Here is a 20,154-nt window from a genome sequence, read left to right as displayed (position 1 = left end):
AAAGAAACAAACAACGACACCAAATCAATAAGCCCATCCAGAACAGCCCACACAAAAAATTGGTAAAATCACAGAGAGTAGAGCTTGATTTTATAAAGCTACGGGAATTGGATTTTCTCAATTTGGGTTTTTAAAACAGTAGATAAGATTTTTCTAAAACCAGTATTGGCTTAGGAGCTAATTAAATGGCCTAAAACTTTTTGTGGATCACAAAAATACAAATAAGATATCTACCGGAAGTTAAGAACTCACATCCACTAGAATATCTTAAAAATAATATTTTTAATATTTTTGAACATTTAATAAGCCAGAAACTAGAGCAAACCACTTTTAAGGCACAGAGATATTAGAGCATAGCAAACCAGTAACAATCATATCACCAAATAGATACTGAAAAATGTGATCCACCAAAATTGGTTTGTCATTTCTCTGAACTATAAAATAATTACCATAAATTTTAAACTGAAAGTTATAAAATTCCCAGAAATAAAATATAGGTCACAAAAATATTTCCTATGACCTGATTATAGAATAACATGATATCTAACGGAGGAACTTGGTTTTGCCTCAAAAACTTATTTATTTTTCGAACTAAAAATCAAGAAAGGGCTTACTCGCTAGATCTAGTTTTATTAACCAAATAAGATTTAGGAAGCTCCTGCATGAGAACCAAAAAAAAAATTATTGATGTATACTTTACAAAAAAAAATTGGTTTCACTCAAGAAGGATCTACACAACTATCATTACAATTTAATTACTCCAACATCATCATTTCAGAAAAAATATTTATTAGCACAAAATTATAATAGCAAACAACATGCATGCAATTTTAGATGATCAAGATTTTGCTTTGGAGCATCCAGGAATTTGAATCACCAATTTTGGAAACCTGAGGAATTTTATAGGATTTAAAAACTAGGTCAGTGTTTACTAGCGGGTTTTCCAGATTTAAAAGAAAAATGAAACGAGCCGGGGATGGCTGTGCGGACCAGATCCGGCAGGTTCCGCGCGGGGACCGCGGATCATTTAAACAAAATCGGCCCATGGCCCAGCTTAAACATCGGTGATGACAAATCGGTACCGTGTCGTTGGATCTAGATCCAAAAATGTGTGTCTTCCTCGCGACGTCAACATCTACAGGAAACCCTAGAACCAAGCAGGGGATAGGGTGCTCACCACAACGCGTAGATGATAGAGAGATTTGGTGTGTTGGATGCGGCGTAGAAGGAGCTTCCGAATGGAGGTCGCGGCGGCGGAAACATCGACAACTTTTGCGGTGGTCGATGTTAGCGAGCAAAACACTATTCGTGATACCGGCGTCGATAGGCCAACCTAGGAAGCAAAAAATATGTGCGTTAAATCGAGGAGAGGTGTGCGCGTCCAGAAAGCAAGGAGGGAAGGAAAACGGAAGCGAGGTACGGCGCAACATTCACCGGAACCTTACAGACGTTGAGCTCGAGTGCGAGTAGCAGGGAGGAGCTGGGCTTCTCTCCGCTCGGGAGGTGGGTGTGTGGTGGATCGGGAGGGTGGTGGTGAAGAGGAGAAATGGGAGGGGGTTGTGCCCTATTTAACGGTGTCGCACGGTGCACGGTGCACCGGGTTCGTGCGCGGATGGAGAAAGGAGCGGCGGCCAAGGGTTGGTCAGGAGGGGCGGTGAAGCTGCGTGTCCGAGCTGTGGAGGGTGTTTTGGAACTTAGCGGTCGTCAGTGGTACGGAGTGAAGAGACAAGAAGGTAGGGTGGCGTTGCACGTCGGCCGTTTGATGAAATGTCAGAGGGGTGGCGTGGTCGATGGCGTGCAGAGGGAGGCGAGGGCGCTGCGCGTGTTCCCGAGGTGGAGGCTCTCTCCCTCGTCCACTGCGGTCGACAAACGATCACCAACGCGAGGAGGAGGGGTGACCTACGTGGTCGTGTCCATGGTGACGCACGCGGTGACCATTGGGGATCATTTGGGAGATCAGCGAGAGAGGGCTCGTGAGGGGTTGTCTGGTGGGGAGAGAGAGGGGTAGGGGTAGTCAATGCCATGGCAGGGTTGTCCAAATTAGAGGGGAACGATATTTCCAAATCTTCTCCCTGGGTAGGAGGGACAGGGAGGGTGGCGCAGGGCGTGCAAGGGGGGAGCAGAATGCGGGGTTGGCCATAGCGTTGGCATGGGGTGAGAGGGAGAGATGCCTAGGGCTTTGCATGCACGGCTCATGCCACGGCCACCTCCAAAACTTCTCTCTCCCCCCCCCCCCCCCCCTTCTTCCCATCCAAGGTGCCTAATGATGGTGAAAAGCTGGGTCAACCAGGGCAGGTGCAAGGGGTTGTGGGGAAATGGAAGGAAAACCAGAAAAGGGGGAAATGAGAGAGAGGGAGAGAGAGAGAAGTTCAGCCCACCCACTCATCTCTCTCTCTCTCTCAACTATGTGAGTGACATCAGATGTAAGTGTTCTCGATCCATACGTTCCAGCTTGTTTTAGCTTGATGGGTACTGCTCCAGGGCATCCGGCTGTCAAGCGAAAGTTTTTGCCCAAAGAAGAGAAGAGAGAAATGAGCGGAGAAAAGTGAGCCGAAGGAGAGAACGCCGAATGCCCAAATTGCAGCTCAGGCCGCTGCCATTCTCCTGTTCTGCCAGCCAGTGCAGATAGCAACACCGGTCGTGTTGAGAAAGGTCAGAGCCACATGATAAATCATGGGCGAGAGTTACCAAATAGCATGCGCCCCTAGCTAGCCTTGTTTTGAAACCCATTGGCGTTCCCGTTTTTCCACCGTGGAATACCAAATGTTTGGCTTTGTAGGAAGGAGCTAATCACGCCAACTAGCTGGGCACGAGCAAACTGCCCGATCGGACTACAATTTCACCACGCTCCCCGGCCGGCCGGTCGTCGTCTTCTTCTTCGTCTGCGCAGCTGAGTTGCCATGGCCAACTTTACCGGAATATAGGCGCTAGCTGGGTGAATTTTCCAATTGCAAACGTTGTGACTTCCACCGGAACAAAAATTGGTGGCCAGGTGTGATCATGCACATCCGATACAAAATAAGTCATGGAATGGAGTTAGTGGTGGTTTGGAACAAGGAAACCTGAGTGACTCCTAGTTCACCTTATGTGCCTTTTTTTTTAATCTCCCTCTACACCTCCAAACCATGGTTCCCAACCATGTCCCCGATTAAGCAGCTCGGTTGAAGAGCGGTCGCACACCGGTCAACGGAGACCATTGAACAAAACCGTAATCGTGCGGAGAGTTCCTACAATGGTGGTTGTGTGTGCTTCCATCTTGAAATGGCATTGTGGAACCGAATTCTCTGGCGTGAGAAGAATAACAACCGAACAATCGAATTTTAGAAGCCGTTGCGAACAACGAACGGGCTTCTTGAGGCTTCCTCCTACTAAACCTTCCATGGCAGGTAAGGTCAAGCCAGCCAGTGCACATCCGAACGGTGCTGCTCCTCTAGGGTTGGGTGCGAGAGAGAAACCGCACGTCGTCGAAGGCGCCCAAAGAGGGCACGGCAACGAACGAGGAATTCCGGACGCGGCAGCAAGCACTGGCCGAGCCAAGAGAGTAAACTGGCCAAACAAATGTGCGCATGTCCTCAGCCAAGTATTTGATCGCCAGGTATGGACTAGGGACGGGTTTGGGAGAGCGAGAGCGACGCGGGGGCAAAAGCGAGACCGCGGAGCGAATCAAAAAACGCACCCCTGAGGCCACAAACCCAACTTGTGGCTCTCTGGCCCCGTCCGTGGGTCCCGCCACCCTTTCTTCCTCCTTAAAACTAGTTCTATCCCCATTCCCATCCACTCCCAGCAACTCTAGCAAGTCGCAAACAAAAAATCTTCAGACCCGATCGCTGCCTGTTGTCTGCGAGCATAGCAATACATACAGCGTAGCACAGTAGGGATTGGTGGTCTGGTCCAAGAAAATCCAAGAACCAAGCAGAGCCAGGAAGAAGCACAACAGTTTTGCTGTTGCAAGACGGTGGTTGATAGCCTGATCGGACGGAGAGATGGGGCAGTACAGGTCGGCGGCCGGAGGAGGAGGAGACTGCCAGATCAAGCTGTTCGGGAAGACCATCCCCGTGCCGGACGCCAGCGCCGGAGACGTCCACAAGCAGGTTCGTCTTCATGCACTTCTCCTTTGTGTTTCAGCTTTGGGCGCTATGATCTGGCAATCGGAACTGTGCGACCAGTGTTAGTAATTTTGATTGGTTTATTGAGTATGGGAAAAAAGGATCATTTTTCGAGATTTTTTTTCTTTCTTTGGAGTTAGTCATGCCAAAAACAGTACTAGTAGTGTTTAGCCATCAGATATCGAAGCATGTTCCGGGCCTATTTTGGGAGATATCGGCGTAAGCAAATAGGCAGGCAGGTTTAGCTTCCATTAGCAAGAGAAAATACTCCAAAGTCATTTCATTTTTTGTTTCTTCTTCTCTAATAGTAGGAAGTTTCTAGTACAGGATCTATGTTGCCTATTTTAGTTGGTCCTTTTTCCCCTGCCTTCCTGCAAGCAGCTAGTACTAGGTATTTTCTCCCCTCCAGATGCACCAAATCTGAGTAGATCATCATCCACTACAAATTTATAATAGACTCGAACAATAGAGTAAACATGGGGTAGAACTGGGTTGGTGATACGGGATCACAACTGAAGCAAGAAGCAAACTTTGTCAAATTTTACACTTACACATGGGGAAAACATGTGCAGTCACAGGTCAATAGCCTGACACGACAAAAGAAACTGCAAATTTAGACTATATATTCAAGAAACTCATCAGGATTTTCTGAATGTTTACAGGACCTTCAGCACAGCGGCAGCAGCACGACACAACCAAGAGTAAAAGAAATCATCCCTCAGGACTCCACGGATTCGCCTCCGCAGCCGGAGGTTGTGGACATGGAGGACCCATCTGCTGTCAAGAACTCATCAGAAGACCAGCAGGAAGAACAGGACGACACGGCCAACCAGAAGGAGAAGCTCAAGAAGCCTGACAAGATCCTGCCCTGCCCCCGGTGCAGCAGCATGGACACCAAGTTCTGCTACTACAACAACTACAACATCAACCAGCCGCGCCACTTCTGCAAGAATTGCCAGAGGTACTGGACGGCCGGTGGGGCCATGCGCAACGTGCCCGTGGGTGCAGGCCGCCGCAAGAGCAAGAGTATAACGGCCGCTTCCCACTTCCTTCAGAGGATCAGGGCCGCTATGCCCGGTGATCCTCTCTGCACCCCAGTCAAGACCAACGGCACGGTGCTCAGCTTCGGGTCCAGCACATCCACCTTAGACCACACAGAACAAATGAAGCACATCAAGGAGCGCATGCCAATAACCCGGATCGAGAACACCGATGACCCATCGGTTGGGTCTTGTGCTGATGGATGGGCCAAGGCAGAAGAGTCAAACCAAATGAACTCGAGGGAGAGAGTTGCAGCAGATGAACCCGCAAACGTGCAGCATCCATGCATGAACGGGGGAACCATGTGGCCATTCGGTTACGCACCATCACCTGCCTATTTCACCTCAAACGTAGCAATTCCATTCTATCCAGCACCTGCTGCTTACTGGGGCTGCATGGTTCCGGGAGCCTGGAACACTCCATGGCAGCAACAGTCTCAGTCTCAATCTGGCTCATCACCTAGTGCTGCTTCTCCAGTATCAACAGTGTCGAGCTGCTTCCAGTCACGAAAGCACCCTAGAGATGGTGATGAGGAAAGAAATGCCAACGGTAATGGCAAGGTGTGGGTGCCGAAGACGATCCGGATTGATGACGTAGACGAGGTGGCCAGGAGTTCTATCTGGTCGCTTATTGGGATCAAGGGCGACAAGGTGGGGACAGATGATTCCAGAGGGTGTAAGCTTGCGAGGGTTTTTTATCCAAAGGATGCGGCAAAGACGACAACTCACAGAGTTATCAATAGCTCGCCGTTCTTGAAGGGGAACCCAGCTGCACAATCGCGCTCAGTGAGCTTTCAAGAGAGATCTTGAGCACCATCAGAAAATTCTTCATGCTGCCTTCTGCTACTATAAAGACCATCTAGCATGATACAGATGAAATTTTGTACATTACAATTGTATACTAGATATGAGATATGGAGTGTTACAACATAACTATAGTTGGACACTGTAGCTGTAGCTGTACTAGGTAGCTTGTAGATAGCTATTTGGTTTGGGGAAAGATTGGAAGCGGAAGCTCCCTGGATAAATATGATATAAGGATTGGAATATTTCACCAGCAAATTTCTTTCTGCGATAGCTTCTAAAAGATTGGTGGCTGGTTGATTCCGGTGTTTAACCGAACCAATCCACCACATCCATGGAAATGTTAAACCTTTGTGCATATCTCCAGCTTGTACCCGTTTATCTATTTCTCCTGATGTTAGGAACTTAGGATATGCAGATGCAGCAGAAACAGTATCTGATACATTTGCTCATTTATCTGTGTTTCCTTTATCCCTTTCTTTCTTTCTTTTTCTTTGTTTGTTCGTCCTTTTAATTGAGATAATTGGATTACGAAAGTGATGCAAAAAGTGGAGGAAGGCATGGAAGAAATAAAGAAAGTGATAGACAACTACTGGATGCCCCACTGACCTTAAATGTGAGAACGAATATATTATCTCCCTCACACGTACTCCAGCTGTCCTACATAAACATAAAAGTATATAAAACCAATAAGTAAAGATGAGCAACAAAATCTTTAAATTCACACGTTGCCTCATATGAATACCCTTTTATTGCATATTCATATGAAGATCTCGTAGGTGTCCTACATAAACATAAAAGTATATAAAACCAATAAGTAAAGATGAGCACAAAAATCTTTAAATTCACACGTTGCCTCATATGAATACCCTTTTATTGCATGTTCATTTGAACATCTCGTAAATTAACATGCTATTATATGACAAGTAACATCAGGTCCTGACAAAAGAGTAATGTCTGAAAGTTATACCATCATATCAACAAACACACTAGTAAAGTGGTAATCTACAAATAGACAGAGTTGGGATGGGGGTGGGGCATAGACTGGTAATACCACTAAAAAAATCCTATCTGTTGGGTAACATCCTACCTTCCAAATGTTTCAACAAGATGCATTATTATCCCCATTCATTCTGCTTTTCCGTTATTGAGATCTGGCTGTACCACTTACACCATTGTCAACCCGTTTGACCTTTCATAGGCTACCAGTTTTGACTTCCAATCAAAATTCCAGTGTGCATCTTATTCTGTTGACTATGTTCTTTTTTTCCGGCAGGAGATTACAAACCACTGGACGGACAGAGACAACATGTCTACAATTAGCAGAAGGCACACGAAATTTGCAACTCCCACAAAAAAAAAACTATGGCAAAAACCAAGGAAATTTTAAAAATAGCTCCAGGAAAAAAAAAATACTACGTAATATTCTGACTCTTTTTCGCTTTGAACAGTCTTCTGATGGTGAAAATGCATGTCTAGTATGATGTGCTAAAAACAATATTTCTTCATACAAACAGGAAAACAACCAGTTTTCTCAAGTATTGGGGGCACAGTGGCACATCATGTCTATCCTTTGAACTTTCGGCCATGTTATGAAAGAAGTGAAGTGATCCTTTGAACATTAAAAGGTCAAACACAACAAGCAGTTGCCTTTTGGTGTCTACACATCATTGGAAGCTAAAACTTTTGTCATGCACTTTCCATCAAAAGCATTTGCAAAAGCTGCACTAGTGCCAAAGTGGACATACTGTGCACTAGGAGAATAACCATTTTCAAGTCACAGTCTAGACTAAGTATTTAATAACTCATCCTACTTAGTTTCAAATACTATTTATATATGAAGCCAAGCTTAATACCAAAAGAAAAAATAAAAGCAAAAGGAAAAGTTATATGATAGTGGGATTTAAACATACCCACCATGGACACGATTAGAGCACTGAGCATGTCATCCACATAACATGAAATAAAGTAGCATGCAATCAAGCTGATGAATCTCTTGAGTGGTTGACTAAAATGGAACACCAAGAAAATGTCATTTCTAAATATTAAATTCCAGGCTTATTATATATGCATAATAAGAAAATAAAAATGAACATAAACAGTGAGGTATGGGTTTCTTATACTATTAGTGTGTATCATCTCTCCTATAGTTCCACTAGATCTGGAGCATCAGATAGCCTGTATCATTATTCTTATGCTATCAAACTTTTAGGGATTATGTTTCAGCATACATGTTTCCGCATGCACAACAAAAATTAGCATGAGATTCGGATGTAAATTTTGAAACTGTGAAATATGTTACACATGTGGCATGGTGTTTTTGGAAAAGTATAATTGTGTCTCAATGATGCTGAGTTCGTAACTTCTGATGAACTAATTTTAATGAACAAAAAATAACTTTATGAAGAAAGAATCACCATGATCACTTTACTATCTCAACATATTAAGCACATATCTATTTACACTTTAGACTACTAGAAGATCACAGCAATGCAACACTTTGTCTATTTCGAACTATAGAAAACATGCAATGGATTATACTAACTCCAACTCAGATAGTGAAGTTAGATTATATACTCAGGACTGAAATTTCAGAAGCAATGAAAGAATGATGAAGAAGTCCCAGGAAGTACTGGAAAAATCCCAATACAGCCAGTCATTGCCGCTTCGGTGGCACCACCATGCCTTGGAGCTGGATATTGCATCATTTACGGGGTGCAGACTACGACCATACATCTGCATTTCTCCACGTCCACAGATCCACTCATATATCTGTGGATACAGATGTTAGATCAATCAATTCACGTGGAAAGATTGCATTATCTATGTAAAATCCTGTATGCCATGACTGCACTTTCAGACTGGGGTATTAAATGAATAAAATAAAGCCATAAATAAGGATATCTTCAACTATCATTCTACTGTCCTGCCAAGTGCAGATATGTTGATAAGTCATACAACTCACGTCCTGATGGCCAATACTCCAGAAGGTGGACAAAGAGCACAAAGCTTCTCAATACATGATGACCTTGATGAAGTATTCACAGGCAGAAGTCACCATGAGTCCACAAGTACGCACAATAGGGCAAACATTAAAATAGAGCACACTACTTATCAGCTGTCTGTCTGTCTGTCGATTATTGGATCCCAACATCCTATAGCTTTTACTCGCTTTATCAGTAGTACCAGATTAATCGTATGATAGTAAAATTGGCATGCTAAAGAGCTGGAGTAACAAGAAAATATACTGAATGCAACTGATATCAGGCTGCAAAAACTGCAGATTCTATTTCTTGGATAATTCATTCAAAGTACCAAATTACAGACAAATAACTAAACATATTTGACACAACCATCAACTAAGATTTCCCTTCTCAGATTCGAGGCAACTGCACAAAGCTGGTTAACATCACACATCAGATATATTCCTTTTCTTCATTGGATTTTGCAGCCCCCTGAATCTGGCTCTCGTCGAACATTCCCAAAGGCAGAGAGTTCAAAAAGATCCATATCACGTCCTGAGGATATCATACAGAGTTAGTTAGCAAGTTGGAAACTGAACATATAAATTTTGTGCTCAGTGATTGCTTCACCCAACGTCCCAACGTAGCAGGCTCATTCGAAAAATTACGTACCTGACACCCGACAGTACGCACTTCTCTGTGCCAGTTCAGATTTGGATATCTCAGTATTGTTCCCTTTAGACCGATTCACAGTAGCCTGCAAGTAGGTATTGGTATATCAGCCATGCTCCCTCGAATAAATTGGTCCGCATCACCGTAATGAGTAATTATACTAGCGCCTACTTTGACAGATCTGTGGGTGAAAGAAAGTAGGACACATGCACAATCAATAAACAACAGGTAGGCATATAATAGGAAGTTTGGTTCTCTCGGTTGCCTGTAAAGCACAGACCAGTATGGCAGAATCAACTATCTGGCTGTAAACATAGCACATTGTCATGTAAACAACGGAGACTGTATTGATCGGACAAGGAATTTGTACCTGTAAAACCTGGCAATTCTCCAATGTGCTCTTCCCACCCTGTCAATTCAAAGGGATCAGTAATATAACTCACTTCACTTGAAACGGGAGAGCACGCATGAACGGTAGACCTAGTATGAAGCAAACAGTATTCATGAGCGGGGTCTGCAATTGGAATTGGTATCCGGACCTTGGAGTAGGGGAGGATGTGGTCGTAGTCGTGGCAGAGGCAGCCGGGGCAGCCGACGAGCTTGCGGAAGACGATGTTGCCGAGCGCGTCGCGGCGCCACCTCTCCGGGTCGCGCCCGGGCACCTTCTCCGCCTTGTCCCAGCACTGCTGCTTGACCGCGTACGGGAAGCTCCGGGGCTCCGACGCGGACGGCGGAGGGGCTGTGAGGAGGTCGTCCAGGTCAGCGACGGCGGAGGCGGAGGTGGAGGAGCGGGGGGAGGTCGGCCGGGCCGTTGCGCCGAAGGACTGCGGTGGCGGGTTGTCGGCACGGCGCCGGCGGCGCATCGGCTTCCGGCCCACCATTATCTCCCTATCTCGAGGAGTCCCTGTGTGGGTGCGGGGATTTCTGGGGTTTATTTCGTGCTGTTGATTTCTGGGAGACTTCCAGGTGGGGTCTCTCCGTAAAACATGGGAAAAGCTCAGGTAAACGGGTCAGGCTACACAGTGCCCAGGCACCCTGTAGTCTTACGCGGTGCCCCCCCTGTCGGAAGTCAAAATTTCCAAAAATAGCAAGTGGGCTCGTATGTTGATAGTGACAGGTTCCAGAATTGGAAAGTGTGACAGGACCACATGTTATTCCATTGAGTGGGGACAAAAAATGACAGCTGGGCACCAAAACCAGCCTGTAACAAAAAAGGTAGAAAGATTGGACCGATCGACCCTACCTGCTCCTCTTTCTTCTTCGACCGACCCTTTCTTCCATCCCCTTCTCTTCCCTTCTGCCTCCATTAGAACCAGACCTCCATGGAAGGAACAGATCTTGGACCATAAAGTTACAGGCGTGTTCTTCAGCAAAAAAACGCAGACAAGGCAGGGCAACCTCCAGGGCAGCTGGAAGCAACCAGAAAAAGGTACATCCAACAATTCCCCACTTTGCAAAAAACCAGATCTGGTTTCTTACATGCAGGGTTTGTCCAGGAACAAAAAACCAGATCTGGTTTCTTACATGTAGGATTTATCCAGAAACAAAAAACCTGTTGATATAAGCTATCTATGAGGAACTGTTAACCCATTGCAGATCAAAAATCATAGGGACATGAAGCATCAGGTGTCCTAATCAACTTTAAAACCAAAGAACCATCTGGTTTTGACAGTAGAAAGTAGATGCATTTTTAAGTAGGTTGTAACAAACCAATGACATGTGAACATAAAACATTCTAGCAATCCAGGAAAACAAACATCTGTAGCCAAAAAGAGCATCATAACACCATTGTCAACACAAAATCTGACCAACTTGGCCATGTTCTTCATGCAAAATCGAAACCTGTAGTAGCTCTGAAATATGGAATTTTGTCTTCAGTGTTTGAAACGATGCTTCCCTTGATACTGGAACAAAAACAAGGAAAAAGTTAGAAAAACAAACATTTTTATTTGTTTGTTTGAAAAGATATTTTAATCAGTAGCAATGGAAAAATCATATGAGCATAGGTTATTCGAAGCCACGACACAACAAGATCGAGTGGGCATTCTCAACATGTATTTTGTTCCCATGAGTGACATATGTACAGTACAAACTATATAGTTCCTCCACATATGTGTGCCATGGGAATGTCATCATCAAAGAACAGTTTTGGGTTGCAGATCACCGAGCCCTTTTTGCATGTAGCTCTAGGAGCCAGTACTACGGGCTTGAGTATCGCATGCTCGGTGCATGTACAAAACTAACTCCTCGAACAATCTACCACTCATGCAAACCAAATTTCTGCTGCCCTACATATAAATAATTCACAAATAACTAGAAATCATAGTTTGGTTGAAATCTTCATTGCAATGCATTATCACAATTTTCTCTTGATATGTAACAAATAACTTGTTTTTCTCTTGATATGTAACAAATCCCTGTCATAATTTTTGTTCTGCAGTGGGGTCAAATGGATTTCAGGTTTCCTGGTATAGATCTAAACAAGCCGATACAAGACGAAGAGCATGGTCAGCAAAGCAGAAATGATACTAGCAATCAAGATCAAGATCATCAGCACAATGTGGAGGAACCTACAGGCAATGAGGAACAAACTACGGCCGATATACCTATGTCGACAACCATACGGGAGCATCTGCGAAACGGGAGGGATTGACACGGGGGACACAATGTCAACCGAGGATTCGGGTGGAGATGATGAAGTTCGATCAACACCGAGCTTAACTCCGGTAGAAAAACCATACCCGGATATGTTATTTGATACAGCGGGAAGCATTGATGTGCTACAATAGATATGCTAAGCATGTAGGCTTCTCCATCAAGTGCGGTACTTCCCGAATTCTCTGTTGACAAGCAGAAGGACAAACAACTGTTTGTATGTAACAAGAGTGGCAAACCTGTAGACATCAACAAACAAGAAGTTCCACCTGTGCGACAGAGGAACCGTTTCATAACTAAGAAGACTGATTGCAAAGCGCGCCTTCGAGTCAAGAGAAGGGGCCAAAAATGGCATGTCACAATGTTCATTGAGGAACACAATCATCCATGCCTAAAAAAGTTTTCGTTGAAAAGGTTCTTAAGGTCTCATAAAGGAATTCCAAAAGAAGAAAGGGAATTTGTGAAGCTGCTACATAAGGTCAATCTTTCAGCTGGCAGGGTGATGTCTATAATGGCAGAACTGTATGGAAAGCTTGCAAATGTTCCTTATGTCAGAAAGGATGTTAGTAATTACATGGCTACAATTGATACTGCAGCACAAACTAACAAAGATATGTCATTGTTGCTCGCCGAGTTTGAGAAAGTTAAGAAAGATGATGCAGATTTCTTCCACAAGCTTGATCTTGATCATGATGACAGGGTTAGAAGAATTTTTTGGGTGGATGGGCCAGCTAGGGCAGCATACAAGAAGTACAGTGATTGCCTGTCATTTGATGCGACTTACATGACTAATTGTTACAGCATGCCCTGCACACCATTCATTGGCATCAACCGATATGGGCAATCAATTCAGCTAGGTTGTGGTTTTCTCCGCAATGAACAAGAAGCTGATTATGTTTGGCTATTTGAGGCGTTTCTTGAAGCAATGGATGGAGTACAGCCTATGAATATCATAACTGATCAAGATGTAGCAATGAGAAACACCATCGCAGCTATATTTCCTGATGCATGTCACCGCAATTGTAGATGGCATATCATGCAAAATGCACAACCTGTGTTGGGTAATGACATGGCTAAAAATGAACCGTTAAGGCTGGAGTTTAATGCTACTATTGACTATAGCATGACAGTAAGCGAGTTCGAAACTAGGTGGGCAGAGATGCTTTTGAAGTACAATGTTGCAGATAATACGCATTTGCAGGATCTGTATGACATTAGGACTTCCTTTGTCCCTGCATATTTCAAGGACAGGTTTTTCCCATTCCTACAAACTACAGCGCGCAGCGAGGGATTTAATGCGATCTTTGAAAAGATACGTCACCCCGCACAACAGCCTGCACCACTTCTTCCTCCAGTACTTGAAGCTACAGGAGAGTATTGAAGTTGCAGAAGATTCAAACGAGTTCAAGGATGAAGACAAAGTCCTAAGATGTTGGGGAGAATGGCCTATGGAAGAACAAGCTTTGCAAGTGTACACAATGCCTATCTATTTGCGTTTTCGTGCTGAGCTTCGCAAAGTAACTTCCTATAACGCCAACCAGGTAGCTGAACATATTTTTGATGTAGTGCCAATTTCAGGGTCAGTTTTTGGCTATGGAAAAAGGAGCTACATAGTGGAAGCTAATTCAAATGAAGGAATGTACAATTGTGAATGTGCTAAAATCAGTAGGGATGGGATATTATGCTGCCATGTGCTGCGTGTAATGGGACAGTTAGGTGATGTACAAGCAATTCCAGCACACTACATTTTGCCTAGATGGACAATGCCCCCAGATGACATTGTCCAAGAAAAAATGGAATTGCCTGATGTGCCAGCAGACAGGAAATTATCCAATAAAGAGCGAAAACTACTGCGCTACGGAACACTTTGCAACAATTGGACTGATTATGCTAAAATTGCATCTGAATCAGAAAAAGGTACGGCGTTAGGCGACAAGTACATGCGTGAGCTGGGTAAAGAATTAACAATGAAGATTATCGCCGCAGCCAAGAGGAAAGAGAAGAAAAAACAAGGTAAAGACCAAGGGGTACCATCCATGTCTGAATTAGGTGGTGATCTTTGGACAAGGAAGCGGTGCCAGTACCAGCATGTAAGGGATCCTATAATGACTTCAACTAAAGGTCGTCCAGAAGAAAAGCGGAAGAAATCAGGGCTACATCTAAAGGCTTCAAAACCTCCGAAGTGCAAAGGTTGTGGTTCTGCGCAACACTCCACTGCTGAATGCCCTTCAAAGATCACTCCTAGCACAGAACCAAAGGAGTTCAACTTCTTCCATGATATGATTTAGTTGTTCATGGTGATGTAGTTATTTATGAGGGAGCTTAAATCTAAGTTGTTTTAATTGATAGAGAAATATTGTTTTATGAGACTTTGTGGATCAGATTTCGATATTGCAACTATGTGTGGATGAGCTGAAGCTCTGGTCATAATCTTCCGCATGTATTATTTTACTAAGGTTTAGTAAATGATCAACTATAAGAAAATGCTCTGTTGTTTTTGTTGTCTAAAATAAAGCTCGTATTATGCATGGAATAAACTTCCGCAACTACTAATAGTAAATGGCGAAGTGTAAAGAAATTACAGGAAGGTTGTTGCTTTCCCAAATACGTATTTTGCAACCAAATCATAAAATTTTCAGGCCCATATATTACAAGCAGAAAGCTGAGTTGTAGGAAAATTTCAACATACAAGTATGCGGGTTTTCGAACCATTAAATGTACCTCATTTTTTAGAACAGAGATCTTGCCGGGCTATCTTGTTATCGCACCATTCAAGCCACTTGAGTGTAAAGCTGCTTCCTAATGATTTCCATGTCCATTGGGTTGATTGAAGTCGATAGTTTCCTACCGTTCCATAGCTCGATGAACTTGAGCATGAAGTACCCGCAATCGTACCTTGCATGCCAACAAGTAGTTGTGGGATGTATAAAATATAATTCTGCATAAAATGAAGGAAAGGTACTTGTGAAACAACAATGGAAAAAGTGTGATGGAAAATCACTTACGTAGTTTTCTGCATCGGGGTAACGATGTGCTCTGTTGCCCAACACTCAATGTTTATCTTCGAGTCGCTGTAGTTTTCAGCCCACAAGTACTTTATTGAACCAATGATAGACCTGTAATCTTTCTGGAATGAGCGGTTCCCTTTAGCTCGTAGCGAATCCATCACCTCGAACCTCTCCGCCTTTAGGTTCAGCACAATCAGGTAATAATGCCCAGTGAACAATTCAATGTCAGGAGTCAGGTCTTGCAACACTGGGAACAATACCTGTAGTAATTCAAAGCCACAAAAATATTTAAAAAAAAGCGGTGGACTGTGGGAAAACAACATGATAATGGCTACTCCAAGTGCAAAAATGACACATGAGTTGAAGAAAATTAAACAGTTACCTGCTCTTTGTGATCTAGACGATTACTTGGAGTCATTTGGAATGCTTTGGATACAAATTTGTCATGAATGCACATCACATCCCTAAGCTTGGTCTTCATGATATCCGGTACCAGCAAATGGAAAACAGTTGATTATAAAAAAACTTGAGAAAAATCATGTAAAAAAAAGGATAAAATTACAATTTGGTTGATTGAAGTTTGAAACTCACCGCCATCATCAATGTGTTTCTTCTGCTTTTCCATCTCTTGTGCAAGAACACGAAGTGCCAATTCACAAGTAGTATTACTTAGTTGTGCTCCTGGCCTAACAGAATCTGCTAGGTCTCGGACGTGGATGTAGAATTTTCCATCATCAATAATTCTGCGTTTGTTGATGACATCTGTAGATGCCCCACCATAGTCAAGAAGCCTGCTGTAGACCTCGTTAGCATATTTCGTTGCAGTCTCCTTCTTGCTACATCCTAGAAATGGTGACTTCTGAGTTTGGGATGGCTTAACGATCCTTTTCTTATGTGCTTCAGGAATGGGGGTGGAACTGTTTGGGGCACACGCTGTAAGAGGAGCATCTTCGGCAACATGCCCCTTTCCGGTTGATGGAATCCTGGTTGGCATGTCAATATTGGCATAAATCTTATCTAACGAATCCCCACTCTCATTGCTTGAGATGACCACTATCTCTTGGCTTGTCCCCACTTCAGCTGTAGTTTTTGAAGAGTTCGGTTCATCGAACCCAAGATCAAAGGAGGGGTAGTACTCGATAAGCTCTTGTCGTTTAATCTGAGACAATGTTTCAGGCCGATTCTCAGAGCTGCCAAATTGGATCTCTAAATTCCTGTTCATGCTGTTTTGGCCATCTACAGATTGTTCCACAGGCATATCCTCATTCCTATCATTCTCCCTTGCTTGAGCTGTAGCAAACCGTGTTAGTCTCCTAGGACTATCAGCAACTTTGCTTGCAAAAATGTTCTTGTTGTTTGCTCGACTTTGGACTTCCTTCTTCTTGTGAGATGCCTTCAAAGGAGACATGGATCTGGTTATCGGCCTCCTGCTGATTGGACTAGATTGCACCTTGCTACTTTAGGAGGTACTTTGCATTGCTACGATCAGTGCAGCAGTTGCATCAGCTTTGTGATTTTCCTCATGGTTGTGTTCTGCCTGAAGCACAAATGAAACAGCCTTCTTCCTTTTTGAAGATGAAGTTCTTTTCATGTCACTACGAATGATGCTTCCCTCACATACTTTGCCTTGGAATTGCAATGGTGTTGTGTTAGCTGAAGGATCTACCGAATCATCCTTGTGCTGAATGTTGTTACTCGAAGTCGACTGGGACCATGTTCCATAACTCTGAAGCTGCTTCAAAGCATCAGGAGTTACATCGCAGAGACAGAGATGGCTGGCCTATAGTTGCAGCCAATTCCTTTGTGTCAAGTTGTTCATCGTTCTTTTGTTTTCCCAATTCTTCAACTAGGTTATCTTCGTAGTCGTAACAGAGAAGATATCTTCGTAACACAACTTCTCTGTAATCTTATCCTTGCTTGCAGCGTCTTCATGAACTTTGATGCTCCTTATCTACATATTTCCTCTTCCTTAATTGGACAGTGTCCTCATCAGAATATGTATCTTCAACCAAGGCAGCTTTATCAAGCGGAACAGTGTCCTCATGTACCTCTTGCTTTTGTCCTCCTTGATCATGCTTCTTAGTTGTAGCACGGACATATTTTCTCTTCTTTGGTTTCTCCTTTTTTGTAGGATGGCCACCTTCTTGATCAGCAAGCTTAGTAGATGCATCATTGTCTCCTAGAGATTTAACAAAAGATGCCACGCCCTCTTCAAATACGGCACACATGTTGATCACGGCTGGCCTATACCTTGCCAACTCCTGATAAAATACATATAAAGAGTCAAGCTAAAACAAAATTAAAGAAATATAAAAATGCTTACAATGCCGACCATAAACCATGAACATGTAAACGAAGAAAAAAAGAGTGGAAAAATAGCATGCATACACGATCTGAATGATTGCACGGCATATGCCGCTTTGATGAACATATCAATCACATCGAGGTTCATTATTAAAAAGAGATAGTTTCACCCTGTAACAAGCCTTGAGTCGTGCATATGGATGAAAAAATCAGCGGGAGCTATGTTGTTCGGAAAAATAAAAAATAGAATGACTACCAAATGTATAATCGATCCGTATGTGTCATCTAAAACAAAAGTACTTACGGTGTAATGCACCAAAGGATCCATTTATATCTTTATCAAGATCAGCTACAAGTGATATCGTGCTGTTTGTCCACAATGTACATCGAGGCTCGTCATCCGCGGATCAACTGCGGTTGTTTCTAAGGAATCCACATACAAGATCTGCCAAAAAAGACACAAATTAGTACATCCCCAAAAATAAGAAAATCTTGTCATCAGCACATACACAAACACCAATCAAAAAAAGAGGACAAATGGAATATATATGATAAGAAAACTCACCATGATATATGGCATGCAAGCCTTGAACCAATTCTTCCGGTCCTTTGCATTGGCAGTCTCTTTTAGGATATCAATGATGAACTCTGCCCAATTCAAGGTGCGATGGCATCTATATTAAGCACGGATGGGTAGCATTTGGGACCGACTTTGATGCGGTGGTTGGAGCAAAAACAGAGCTGATCATGTATATGACAAATTTTCTGAGATATGCATCATCCGCAGGGTAGTCTTTTCCTAACTCCTTCTCCAACGATGTAACATTTGGTTGAACTCCATCTGTGATCCCAAGCATGTTAAGCATCAGACTTGTAGCATCGGCATCAAGATAGTATGGGACGGCAGATCTGCCTATAGGTACTCCAAGAACCTAGACAACAGATTCAGCGGTTACCTAATCCTGCCCCTCTCCCCAAAGTCCAGCTGACATTTCACTGGTTCAAAACATCCCATCAAGAAACGGCACATTTCAGGTATAAGCTTCGAGCACTTCATCAGAATCATCCCTCCAAAATTTGCATCTGTTAGCAATTTCTTTTGTTCTGGAGTCATATCCTTACAAACCCTGACAAGCTTCATGGGTGATGATCGATTGAATAGGTAGCTCTGCATTAAAAAAAAAGGTAGGAATGCAGGGTTAATATACCAGGCATTATGAAAATGTAATTCAAAAATCAACATTATATTACATATCATAGTTACATGTTCATATTCTAAATAGAGACAGCTACCTGGTTTTTAGTCTTAATCGGCAATAATTCAGCCGGGCTTCATCATCAGCTGCAGTTGGTGCTACCACATTTCCTTCTGCGTCTGGAACTTTGGGTCTTGACTCATAATCAACTGGAAGTTTATCAGCTATAACTGCCTCCTGCTTCGAAACTATTGCATGCCCCTTGTTTTTCAACTGTAACTTCTTTTTCATGATGCTGAACTTTGAGTGTTTATCCTTTGAAGGTTGCTTCGGTGTGCGAGACGTCTTCATGATTCTAAAAATGAAATGAAAAGCCATGATATAACTAAGAAAATTTGATCCTATCGACAAGATAATAACCGCAAAAAAATGCTGAATAACTGTAATAGATTGGCACAAATTACATCACATTACGCCTATGTTACCAGGATGTATTTATTACTGAAAATATAGAAGCCTTCTAGGATGTATTTATTTCATGACAATGCCTTCAAAGGATGTAATTATTACTGAAATTGTACATCCTATATAGAATGTTCTACATCAAGAGAAAATTATTAGAAATCCATGTCCATGCCTTCCAGGATGTATTTTTTCATGTCCATGCATTCCATGAATGTAATTATTATTCAAAAAATACATCCTAACAGACAATCTCTGACAAGTACTCTTCATAAATTACATGATGAACAGCAAAAATAGCATCTGAATGTACTCTTCATAACAGACATCTGAATCTCATGAATCTCTAACCAGACATCTGAATGTGATTATGCCCAGCAAAACACAGAACTACGCAACTAATGAGAACTAATGCATGATGAACACTATGAACAATGAAAAACAAGCAAGACCAAAATTGACCATGACTACATGACCAGCTGTGACAAAGACAAAATAGCAAAGCCATACCACTCCATTTGCGCAGCCATAACCTCTACAACACGCATATGAACGCATATCGAACACCGAAATTAGACAACAAAAACAAAACAAAAAGCACCACAGTGCCTCGATCTGTCGCCGCCCATGCTATGTCGCCGCTATAGGGCACGTATAGGAAGCTACCGAATCATGGTGCGAGGATGGAGAACTCACCAAACAGGTCGTCGCCGATGCTCTGCCGCCGCGAACTGAAATCACGACCACCACGACTTAGAAGGGTCGATTCGCGAGGTCTCGGCACAAATTGGGCTTCGAAACCTCTTGAGCCGACTACAACGCCGCCTGAGAACCGTTGAATCGACCAGCCGCGCCACCGAAGGAATGCTCCAGCCTCCGACGGGGAAATCCAGCTTCCAATACGCAAATCCCCGACGGTAGAACCTCCCAGGAAACTACTAGTA

At 43.3% G+C, this 20,154-nt stretch overlaps 2 protein-coding genes and 1 pseudogene across 2 annotated transcripts; 2 read left to right on the top strand and 1 right to left on the bottom strand.

The window, feature by feature from the left end:
- The first annotated feature begins 3,751 nt into the window (after positions 1 to 3,751).
- Positions 3,752 to 6,216, top strand: LOC127296901 (cyclic dof factor 1). Its single transcript, XM_051327138.2, has 2 exons — positions 3,752 to 4,091; positions 4,769 to 6,216. The coding sequence occupies exons 1-2, from the start codon at positions 3,984 to 3,986 to the stop codon at positions 5,954 to 5,956; spliced, it is 1,296 nt and encodes a 431-aa protein (XP_051183098.1). The 5' UTR covers positions 3,752 to 3,983; the 3' UTR covers positions 5,957 to 6,216.
- A 2,997-nt stretch (positions 6,217 to 9,213) lies between these two features.
- Positions 9,214 to 10,534, bottom strand: LOC127296902 (uncharacterized). Its single transcript, XM_051327139.2, has 4 exons — positions 10,125 to 10,534; positions 9,956 to 9,994; positions 9,586 to 9,670; positions 9,214 to 9,468 (listed from the first exon to the last, which is right to left on the bottom strand). The coding sequence occupies exons 1-4, from the start codon at positions 10,464 to 10,466 to the stop codon at positions 9,386 to 9,388; spliced, it is 549 nt and encodes a 182-aa protein (XP_051183099.1). The 5' UTR covers positions 10,467 to 10,534; the 3' UTR covers positions 9,214 to 9,385.
- Positions 10,535 to 12,601: 2,067 nt separating this feature from the next.
- LOC139830278 (protein FAR1-RELATED SEQUENCE 5-like) lies at positions 12,602 to 14,528 on the top strand (annotated as a pseudogene).
- Positions 14,529 to 20,154: the final 5,626 nt, after the last annotated feature.

The sequence above is a fragment of the Lolium perenne genome, chromosome 4 (genome assembly GCF_019359855.2).
Source record: "Lolium perenne isolate Kyuss_39 chromosome 4, Kyuss_2.0, whole genome shotgun sequence".
Classification (NCBI taxonomy): domain Eukaryota; kingdom Viridiplantae; phylum Streptophyta; class Magnoliopsida; order Poales; family Poaceae; genus Lolium; species Lolium perenne.
The sequence above is the reverse complement of the archived record's forward strand: the minus strand, read 5'-3'. Positions and strand labels throughout refer to the sequence as shown.